Genomic DNA, 11,672 nt, shown 5'->3' with positions numbered 1-11,672 from the left:
CTGTCCAGATCATCCCAAACCAGCTCGATGGGGTTTAAGTCTAGAGACTGTGCTGGCCATTCCATGATTTGAAGCCTACCATTTTGTTCTTTTCCTCGAAGGTAGTTTTGACATAGCCTGGAGGTGTGTTTAGGGTCATTATCTTGCTGTAGGATGAACCCCTGACCAACTAGGCGTATACCAGAGGGTATTGCATGGCGCTGCAAAATGCTGTGGTAGCCCTTTTGGTTCAGGGTGCAGTCACTCTGTGCATGTCGCCGACTCTGGATCCAGCAAAAGAGCCCCCGACCATCACGCTTCCTCCTCCATGTTTGACAGTTGGTGTCACACACTGAGGAACCATCCTTTCGCCTACTCGACGGCGTACAAAAACCCTGCGTGATGAACCAAAGATTTCAAATTTTGATTCATCGGTCGATAAGACCTTCTTCCAGTCTTCAGTAGTCCACTGGCGGTGCTTCATGGCCCAGGCAAGCCCTTTTTTTCTTATTTTGCATCTTAGCAATGGCTTTCTTACTGCCACTCAACCTGTCAAACCTGCAGCTTAAAGTCTTCTCTTCACAGTTGAAACTGCGACTTGCTTACTTCGACCAGTGTTAAGCTGTGCTTGAAGCTGTTGTCCTGTGAGCCGCCTATCACATAAGCTGTTGACTCTCAGAAACTTGTCTTCTGATTCTGTTGTGGCTTTGGGTCTGCCAGACCTCTTCCTGTCAGAGTTTCCTCCAGTTTCCAATATACTACTTCCTGCAGTGCAATATTGTCCAAATAATGCTTCAGAGGGTGTAATAACAGTCTGTTCCAATACTGCTTTTATACAGACAGGGGGTTTGTAATCAAGTAATCAGCAGAGGTTGGGACACCTGTAGGAATTGTTTGCATCAACTCTCAAGGCTTAATTTACTTACATTGCTGCAGAACAGCTGTAAGTTGTTAACCCATTACTTGTTCCCTGAAGAAGGCCCTTTTTTTACAATATAACTGTGCAATTTACATTATTTTCCCGTTTTTGCCAACCTAAAAATTTCTTTTTTAACCTCGAGCAGTTTACTGCTTACCTTTGTACCATTTCAGGTTATTCACTGGACATTAAACTGCGTAAATTTCAATAAAAACTGGAAAAATTGAGGCGTTCTAAAACTTTTCACCGGTAATGTATATGCCCATAAAAACGCCACTATGGTACCCCATAATGTTATTGGATCTCCACTGCCCCTGGATTTGCTAGCAGGATGAATCGACCTGCCTGGCTCTTTATTGGCTTCCATCAGCCATATCATATACGGTAGTAGCTTCCATCGATGTTAAATGAGCAAAAGTCTCTCCCCAAGGAGGGCACCCACCATGATTAGATAGAAATACTATAAACCAGGGTTTGAAATTTGTTTAGTCTTATTTTGTATGCAGCACATGCCTCTGGGTTGCATCATTTGCTAAGGGTGCAGCTGTCTGCTGATGCAGTGCCCCCTCTAGGATAAGGCAGGGATTTGTAATTTGTTCATTGTGCCGGAGAGAGCTCACCGCCTTTTCATGAAGGACATTGTGGGATCTTTAATGTCCACTAACTACTGGGAGACGAGACACCCAGCTTAATGCCTGAAGGGGACAGTACATTCATTGCATTGATGAATCGCCCTGCCTGTGAAACACCAGGATGGCAGTTTATAACTTGGTCAAGATTCAAACCCAGGCTAGGCGGCTCAGAGGCAGGTGTGCATACCTCCAGGCCATCCTGCCAGCGGTTTAGTCTTTGTGCAAGCACACGATAGCCTATTCTTTGTGAATTCGTGTTTCGCATATTTAAAGGAGTTGAGAAACAACCTCCACATGGAGAAAGCTTTTGGGGCAAAACACCATTCACACCGATGACGTAGGGAATGGCATTTTATAATTACCCTCTCCCTTCCTTCACCCATTATGGAAAGAAGGGGAAACAAACCACAAAACCCATACTTATTACACCTAAAATCATTCATTCATAATATTAACTGCATTAAAATCTCACGTCTCAAGTTTGACAGGATTACAATCATGTTCCCAGATTGGACAAGGCTTTACCTAGAATACCGAAAAGCACACCTCTTCATCTTCTACAACTCTGGTGCCTCGCACCTTCTGCCCAGCTCCTACATATGACATACCGCAAACAAACCCACCTACTAGTACTTATCTTGTCAGTATTAAAGTCAAACATCTTTGATCCCTTTTCACCTTCTTCCTGCCATGAATATATACACTGCATGACCAAAAGTATGTGGACACCCGAACATCAAACATCTCATTCCAAAATCATGGGCATTAATATGGAGTTGGTCCCCCATTTGCTGCTATAACAACCTCCACTCTTCTGGGAAGGGTTTCCATGAGATGTTAGAACATTGCTGTGGGGATTTGCTTCCATTCAGCCACAAGAGCATTAGTGAGGTCAGGCACTGAAGTTGGGTGACTAGGCCTGGCTCGCTGTCAGTGTTCCAATTCATCCCAGAGGTGTTCGATGGGGTTGAGGTCAGGGCTCTGTGCAGGCCAGTCAAGTTCTTCCACACTGATCTCGACAAACCATTTCTGTATGGATCTCGCTTTGTGCACGAGGGAATTGTCATGCTGAAATAGGAAAGGGCCTTCCCCAAACTGTTTCCACAAAGTTGGAAGCACACAATCGTCTAGAATGTCAGTACATGTCATCGTCTAGATTATCACTTCCGCTTCGGGTTTCTCAATCGAGGTGGTGACTTTTGTTCTCTCCGGGCATCCAAAGTTGTTATTTTTCCATTCGTGTGTTTGTCAATTTTTCACTCGTTATTTTATCGTCTATGCGTTATTGTTTGTTTCCAAAGGTGGGCGGTCCGCTTCGAAAGTCCGCTTATCCGCTTATCCGCTGCAGCGGACTAACGTTTTCGAAGCGGATAAGCGAATCGGAACAACCCCCGGAAACCGAAGCGGATAAGCGTAAGCGGACTACCGAAAAATTAAAGCGCATCGCGATTCGCCAAATCAGCTGTTAGCCTGAGCCGTTACTCTAGAATTGTGAATATTTATTTAAGTGAATAATAAGTGAAAACTGAATATTTTATTGGACGCTAGAGCGGCAATAACGTCAAGATGGAGAGATTTCTGACTCTCCAGCCCAGCGGCAGTGCCAGGGACAGGCACACGAGCAACGCAAACCAGCAGTCCCAGCACAGCGACATCCACAACCCGGCGGTCAACATGATGGGGGACGTGGAGGACAGTCAGGAGACCTGCGCCCTGACCCCTCAGCTCGCGCGCAGCGAGAGCAGGATGTCGCTGGACTCAATCGAGTCGGCTGAGATCAACGTGACAATGGACACAGACAATTCCAGCCTCAGCCAGAAGTGGAGGCACATCGCCCCCTTCTTCAAGGTCGTGGACAGCAAGGCCACGTGCAGCAAGGCTGGCGGCTGGCGTCAGCCGTCCTGCGCCAGGAAGGGAACAAAGGGCTTTGACGGCAGGTTAGTTCTTATATTATTATTATATTTTATCGCAACGAGTTGAAAATTAATAAGTGCTTCTTTCTTCTTATATTATATTATTATTAAATGATTAAAAAATCCTTGCCGGTCTAATGATTCATTTGAAATGAATTAAAATCAGTTAAATGACATTTAATTTTTCAATTTACAAATCTGAAATTATTTGACATTTGTTTTATAACTTTTCTTTTACTTCAGGTTCAGCCACCTCTTCGTGGACATGGACCTTTTGATGGCCACGGCGCTGCACCCCCAGCACAAGCTCGCCACGGTCAGGGCCATCTGCAGGAGGCAGAACAACGACGCCATCTGCGACCTGGTGAGGGACAAGCTCATCAGGGACCTGCTCGCCCTCGTCCTGCCTGACGAGCACCTGGACCCTGCCCCCCAGCAGGGACCCCAGCCCGGCTCGAGCAGTACGGACTACCTGTTCGCCATGGAGGAGGGGCAGCAGGAGGAGAACCTCGAGGAGAAGATCAGGGAAGAGGTCAACAACTGGTCGAGGAAGCCGCTGAGGGGGAACCCGGGGCTCTCGCCCAATCTCTTCCCGCTCGAGTTCCGTGATGCTTGGGTAACTCTATTTCTCAGGCATAACACGCCGCTCCCGAGCTCTGCCTCGGTCGAGCGCGTGTTCAGCTACGGGTCGGACATCCTCAGGCCTAAGAGGTCGGCCCTGGCTGCACCGAACTTCGAGGCCCTCGTCTTCATGAAGGGCAACCTCCAAATCCTCAAGAAGGCCCACGAGGTGGAGGAGGAAGACGAGGACTAGTCAACAGACTGCTAGTCTGTTGACTAGTAGACTCTCTTGTCAAAGAAAGGACGGGCAAATTGATTTTTCTTTAATGTAACTTGCATATATTAAAATTATATTTAAATTAACTGTAGAGTAGAGTAGAGTCGAGTGGAAAACTTTATTTCAATAAATTTTGAATAAATTTTATTTAAATAAAAATGTATATTTTTGATCTTAAAAGCTTTGTTTGTCTTTGTAGTAGTTAGAAATGGCTATTTAGGCTTAAAAAGCATTAAATTCCCTTTAGAAACGTAAAAATCGCTTTAAAAACGTCGAAGCGCTTTAAAAAAATCGAATCGAAGCGGATAAGCGGATAACCGGTAAGCGGACTAAGATTTTCGGCCGCTGAAGCGGATAAGCGAATCGGACTACACGGGCTGGCGGAGCGGATAAGCGGTAAGCGGACTTAAAATTTTCCGAATCGCGCCCACCTTTATTTGTTTCTAGTTCGTTTTGGTTTGAATTTCCTGTAACTCGTAATAAATTAATCGTTTTCTGTTTGCTCCACGTGCCTTGTAGCCTTGAAGCCTGAGGCTTCCCCCGTCGAAGTTTGTTCACTTAAGTTCCTTCCTTCGCTGTTTTTGCTTGGTTCTTAGATTTTTCCCTTCTCCCACAAACTCCCTTGAACATCTACTCTTTGTCTAATGTTTTAAATCCCCCCCCCCCCAAAAAAAACAAACAAACAAAAAAAGCAAACATTGATTTCCCTTTCTCCACGTGTGCTGTTGTCTCATCGTGTTTTTTTTTTGTTTTTTTTGTATACAGAGTGGAGGCTCGTGAAAGAGCTAACATTTATCAAACAAACAAATCAAACAAACAAGCAAACAAAGCATATAAAAAGGGGAGCGGTCGACAAGATGGGGAGAGAAGGGGAGGAAGCACACAAACACAACATTTGAGAGCAGGGACATCGGGAGATGTGTGGGACGGAGAGGGCCTGGGGTGGGGGGGCAGGATAGGTATAAAACGCAAGGACACCAAGGACTTCCAGGAAAGAAGTCGGCACCTCAAAAAGTGGATTTGGGGTGAAATTAGCGGGGGTAGAAAAGATCAAGGTTTTGGATTGGGGAAGATAAGAGATGGTGGTGCACAGCCGTTTTAAAGACCTGGAGGGAGGAGTGGGATTGAAGAGAGTGAGGGAGTTTGTTCCAGAGGCGGGAGAAAAGAGGAATGAAGGAGTGAAGGTGAGCAGAGAGTCTTGATTTTGGCAGTTTAACCATAAGAGGGTTGCAGGCAGATCGTGTGCGACCTGTAGGAATATTTGGGGGACAGAGAGCTGGGGGAGCAAGGCCGGAGAGGAGTCGGTAGAAGACTGAAAGACCACCAACCTGCCTGCGGTGAGTAAGTGAAAGGCCCTCAGAGATAGCGTCATCGCGGGAGATTCCAATGATTCTGAATGCTTTGGTTTCAACAGCGTGAAGACGATCTAGGTGTGAGGCAGGAGCACCAGCCCAGAGGGGAGGGCAGTACTTCATTGAGCTGCGGAAGAAAGCCTTGTATGTGGTGAGGAGCTCAGGTTTGCCAAGGAAGGACTTCACACGACGGAGGATGCCCAGTCGGCGACTGGCTTTGGAGGCCAGCTTGGAAATGTGGTTTTCCCAGGAAAGATCATGGCAGATAGTGAGACCCAAAAGCTTGAGTGACAGAACTCCTTGGAGAGGATTATTCAGAAAGTAGATGGGAGGGTTGTCCAGTCGGTCTTTTCGGAGAGACATCGTAAGAGTGTGAGATTTGTCAGGATTGAAAGACATGTTCCACTTGTTTGCCCAGTCTGTGATTTTGTCCAGGTCTGCAGAGAGCGAGGAGGCTGCAGACTGCCGATCTGAGGGATGAGGAATGGAGCGGCAGAGAGTGGAGTCATCAGCAAAGAGATAGGATTTTCAAGAGAGTCAGAGAGATCATTGATGAAGACAAGAAAAAGCACAGGGCCCAGAACACTGCCTTGGGGAACTCCAGCCTGAACAGGAAGAGGAGATGATAGAAACCCATTCAGGGCCACACGTTGACTATGACTAGAGAGGAAGTCCGCCAGCCATGCGTGGAGATTTCCATGGATACCAAAGGAGGAGAGTTTGGTGAGCAGAGCGGGGTGCCAGACCGTATCGAAGGCACGTGATATGTCGAGGGAGACAGCTCTAATTTCCTGTTTGGGATTGAGCACCATCCATGGAGCTTCTGTCCATGTGCGCTGTCTCGCCCTGCCCCCATTATCTCCTTGTCTTCCACCTTTTGCCCTGTTCACGTGACTCGTGGTTGTCCCACTCAGCCCTCTCCTCGTTGGTATTTTGTGAACATAAGATTGTTCTTCACGGTTGTGTTTAAATATGTTAAAACTTCCCCCTGCAGTGTTTTATTCAGTGGTATATTACAACACGCTGTTTTTCTTCCTATTTAAAAGGCTCTTTTCAATTTCCTCTTCAACTAATTCCACTTCAAAAAAATATTCAATCTTTTATAATTCTTCCTCAATACATACTCTAAATTCACATTCATTCCACCCCTCCTCTATCGTTCTTAAACGGATCTCTAACTTGAAAGTCACAATAAACCCAATTTGTTATAAATGTTCGTCTTTCATTAATCATCCACTTTCTAAACTCCCCCCTTGCCCCTCCCCTCCAAATCTCCCCCCTTGCCACTCCCCTCCTAAACTCCCCCCCCCCCAACCATCCCTCTCCAATTCTCCCTCCTTTCCCCTCCTTCTCAAAGCAGCCTCCTCCCCACTTCGTCTCCCTTCCATCTCATACCTCCACCTCCCCCAACCTTCTACTTTCCTCTGCCCCCCCCCCTCAAACAACCCCTCACTGTGCCTCATCCCATCACCATCAAACCTTTCGGCATCCTCATCTTTACCTTTCTTGTAACTCTTCTGTAATATCTGACACACTATCAACTGCTCTCCCTACATCCCCCTCTCATCCTTCATCTGACCCTACCCCTCCCCTCCCCTGTCCTACACCCGATGCTCCCCCTCTCTCCTCATTAACAGTATGGACCTCAAACATCTGGGGCCTTCGCTCAAACCTGATTGATCTCCCCATTCAGGTTGCTTCTGACAATCTAGACTTGATCTGCTTAACAGAAACTTTTCTCCTTCAAGATGTCTCTAATTCCTTAATATCTCTTCCTGGTTACTCCCTCCTCCGCTATGATAGACCTGAGCCTCGTCCTGTTGGTGGGGTGGCTATCTTTATCAAAAACTCTCTTCCTCACTCTCCTTGCACTGCCCTCTCTTCACCCCACCCCCAGGAGTACCTCTGGCTACAGCTTCCTCTCCGCTCCCAACTTTTGTTCATAGTTGTTCTGTACCATCTTCCAAACAGCGATGACTCCATTTACATTTCGCTGTCTGACAACATGGACCAACTTCTATCCACTCATCTCAACTCTCTCTTCCTCATATATGGCAACTTCAACTGTCATCATGCCAGCTGGCTGGGTGTGGGTTCCTCTCTCACCAGCCATGGAACCTCAGCAAAGGACTTCTGCGACTCATTGGGACTTACACAATCTGTCAATTTCCTGACCCGGATCACGGTCAATGGAGTATCTTCTCTTTTAGACTTGGTTATGACAAACTTCCCTGCAAATGTCTGCTGCTCTTCTTCTGCTCTAATCGGTTCTTCTGATCATGTGCTTGTTAAAGTGGACATCTTTCTGGCCATTCTCAGAGAGCCTCCTCAGCGTCGACGAGTCTAGCTTTTCACTCAAGCCGACTGGCACGGTCTGCAAGCAGCCATTAATCATCTGGACTGGTCTCCCATCTCTACTGCCTCTGACATCAACTCTTCCTGGGAATTCTTCCAAATCAAACTGCCCTCTCTCATGCAAAGATTTATCCCATCTCGTCTACAGTTGTCTTCCCCCAGGAGTACCTCTGGCTACGGCTTCCTCTCCGCTCCCAACTTTTGTTCATAGTTGTTCTGTACCAGACCGAGAAGGACTTGGCGAAAGATGGTGGAAGAAGAAATGCGGGCAAGGGGGTTAACAAGGAGAGATGCAGAAAATAGGGCAAAATGGAGAAGATTGTCATGGGGACCGCAAGGCTAACCCCCGCTCTAGCAGGGAAAATGGCCTTTTAAAATGCATGTTGTTGTTGTTGTTGTTGTCTACAGTTGTCTTACCCCTCCTCCCGTCCATGGTACACTGAATCTTGTGGTGAGGCAGTTGCCCTGAAACAACTTGCCTTTGCCTCATGGAAGGCAAATCCAACTGAAGACAATCTCAGTTCCTTCCACCAAGCGCGGAACAAGAGTGTGTCAACCTTCAGGAGAGCCAGGAAGCACGATCTCTCCACACTCAAGAATGAACTCTCAAACCTGTCTCCTTCCTCAAAATCCTGGTGGCATCTGGTCAAATCCATTTCTGGTGTTTGTTCCCCCTCCATCACCTTCCTTACCTCAAATGGCTACACAGTTGACACCGCACTTGACAAAGCCGAATGCCTCAACTCTGTGTTTGTCTCAAAATCCTGTGTCCCAAACCCATCTCTCTCTGTTCCCACCTTACCCAGTCGAACCCAACGGCTCCTGGACTCTGTGTCCTTCTCTCCTGACGAGGTGGAGAAGTTTCTGTCAAACCTCGACTCTGATTCTGCAACTGGACCAGACGGCATCAGCCCACGAGTCTTAAAATATTGCTCTGCCACTCTATCTCACCCTCTCTCAGTTCTCTTCACCCTCTCTTTTGCTCAAGGTAATCTGCCAGCATCTTGGAAATCAGCAAACATTACTGCTTTACACAAAAAGGTGCAAAAACAGATCCTTGCAAAAACAGACCAATCAGCCTGCTCCCAATTATCAGCAAAGTCATGGAATCCATCATTGCTTCGGCTTTCAAATCCTTCCTCTTCTCCAATGGCTTGATCTCTGATCATCAATTTGGATTCAGACCAGGTCATTCTACTCTGGACATGTTGCTTCTGCTGTCTCAACAATGGATGGAGGTCCTCAATGCCAAACAGGAAATCAGAGCTGTCTCCCTTGACATATCACGTGCCTTTGATACGGTTTGGCACCCCGCTCTGCTCACCAAACTCTCCTCCTATGGCAGTGGTTTTTAACCTTTTTAAAGGCGCCGAACCCTAACGAAACCCACCGATCACACGCGGAACTCTTCAGACTTGACCAAAAAATTAAGAAGAATTGCATCTTAATGGGTTTTCTGTTCTTCTTTTCGGGAGGCGATCTGGGAAATGCGTGGTTTTGTTTTGGCAAGGGCCACCCTCAAATCATTTTCGCATGCAAGCCTGCTCCTTTTCTTTGTTTTAATGGCCACCAGTTTCGAAAACGCATGCTCGCGTGATTCTCGCGTGATCGCGTGATGCTCGCGTGAAAACATGGCAATACGTTGTAACAAACGGCGTGAGGATCTCAAGGGCAATTTTAGCGATGTGAGGATACCCTTCCATTTGGCGGCACCAAAACATTGAGAGCGTTGTTGTGCCGAAGAGTTGTTGTTGAGTCTGGCTCTGCTGAAGTTCGATGAGGTCGTCGAGGTATTGGTCGTTGACATCTGTCGTTGCAACGTCGAAAGTAAACGGCTGCCGCACCCATGCTGGGTATTGCTCTTGATCGGGGAAGTAGCCGTTGAATGACTTTCCCAGCTCATCCAAGTGCGTGGCAATCGCTTGCTTCAGCTCCCCCGGTACAGCAGTGCCTCCAACTTCAGACTCATCTTCGATCCCGCTCACGCACTTGTCCAGTAGCGAAAAGTTTGCGAAGTTGTCGTTCTCTGTTCACCGCCTCCACAACGGTAACTTCTTTCAGAAAGCACTCAGCTTTTCTTCAGATTCGATGACATTCACTCCACTGCCCTGCATCTGGCAATTGAGATGATTGAGTGCGTCGAAGATGTCAGCCAAGTACGCCAAGGCGAGGATGAACTCTGAGTCTTGGAAGTGCGTTGCATGGCAATGCTGGTGTTCTCTCAAAAACAGGGCTAATTCTACACGCAAGGCAAAAACACGGCTCACTACCTTCCCTCATGATAACCATCGAACGTTAGTGTGGTAGAGAAGGACTTCGAATTCAGAGCCGATTTCATTGCACAGCTCTTTGAAGATGCGATTATTCAGAGCACGGCTTCGCACGTAATTCACAGTTTCAACGACGATTTTCAGAACATTGGCCAGTTTTGGAGGCAGGGTTTTTGATGCCAGCGCGTGTTTGTGCAGGACGCAGTGCGTGATGATGATGTGTGGTGCATCGGCCTTCACCAGCGCTCTAAAACCGGAGTTGCATCCCAGCATGGCTGGAGCTCCGTCCGAGCAAACTGCAGGCACCATGTTCCACGAGAGGCCGTTGCTTCTGAAGAAGTCGTCCACAACCTTCTTCATGTCAGCTGCCTTCGTCGTTGTTGTGAAAGGCTTGCAGAACAGAAAGTCTTCCTTGATCTCGTCTCCTTTGACATAACGCACAAATAAGATTAGCTGGCTCAAATTCGAAACATCGGTGGTCTCGTCGAGTTGAAGGCTGAATTTCGTCGGGCTCGCGATGAAATCTGCAACTACCAGGACGAGGATGTCGTTGCTCATGTCGTCGATTCTGCATCTGATGGTGTCATTTGAGAGTGGAACGAGAGACAACTTGTTTTCAGCAGCTTATCCCAGCATGATGTTGGCCATCTTCAACGCAGCCGGTTTGATAAGTGTCTCGCCAACGGTGCGCAGTTTGCCCTGCTTTGCGATCAGGTACGCAACTTCATACGATGCAGTGAGGATCGGTTTATCAATTGGAATGAAGCCGAGAGTGGGCAAGGTAGCACTTGCGTCGAATCGGACTCTCTTCAATTTGAATTCATCCAGCGTTGTGTCTTTGTACTGCCCCTCGGCATGCAGTTTTTTGAAGCGTTCACGTAGTTTTGCTGGTGCTAGGCTGGAGTTGCTCAACTTGACATTGCAAAGCATGCATTGAGGACGCTGACTTCCGTCAAACACGTGAACCCGTACTTCACGTAATTCTCCGACCACTTACTTTTTTTGCTCGACATACTGCAAAAAAAACAACAAATAAAAACTGATATTAATTGAGTTCGGGCAAATAATTACATGACAAAAATTAAAAAAGGAGCATGCTTAAATATAATCAGTACCCCTCTGAAAACTGAGAATTTTTAACGAAGAAAACACAACTTATAGTTACGATGACGGGATTTATTATCTACTCAACTCTATGTCGCCTCAAATCCCATTATAATATTACATAGAAAACTGTGAATTGTTAGTTTTGAATTGCGACCAAAGGAGTTATATCACCTCCACCTAATTTTCTGAGTAATTCAATCATATTTTATAATCACCATCCACTTTTGACTTTAATATAACTCTGAACCCACCCTGCATATCCACAAACATTTCCAACTTACTTTTCAATTAACCAGTAACTCCAAAG

The 11,672-nt window shown here is 46.8% G+C and overlaps 1 protein-coding gene across 1 annotated transcript; it reads left to right on the top strand.

Moving 5' to 3' along the window:
* Positions 1-3,318: 3,318 nt before the first annotated feature.
* LOC144890768 (uncharacterized) lies at positions 3,319-4,458 on the top strand. Its single transcript, XM_078772590.1, has 2 exons — positions 3,319-3,467; positions 3,687-4,458. The coding sequence occupies exons 1-2, from the start codon at positions 3,319-3,321 to the stop codon at positions 4,255-4,257; spliced, it is 720 nt and encodes a 239-aa protein (XP_078628716.1). The 3' UTR covers positions 4,258-4,458.
* The last annotated feature ends 7,214 nt before the right edge of the window (positions 4,459-11,672 follow it).

The sequence above is a fragment of the Myxine glutinosa genome, chromosome 2 (assembly GCF_964187855.1).
Source record: "Myxine glutinosa chromosome 2, kmMyxGlut1.1, whole genome shotgun sequence".
Classification (NCBI taxonomy): domain Eukaryota; kingdom Metazoa; phylum Chordata; class Myxini; order Myxiniformes; family Myxinidae; genus Myxine; species Myxine glutinosa.
The sequence above is the reverse complement of the archived record's forward strand: the minus strand, read 5'-3'. Positions and strand labels throughout refer to the sequence as shown.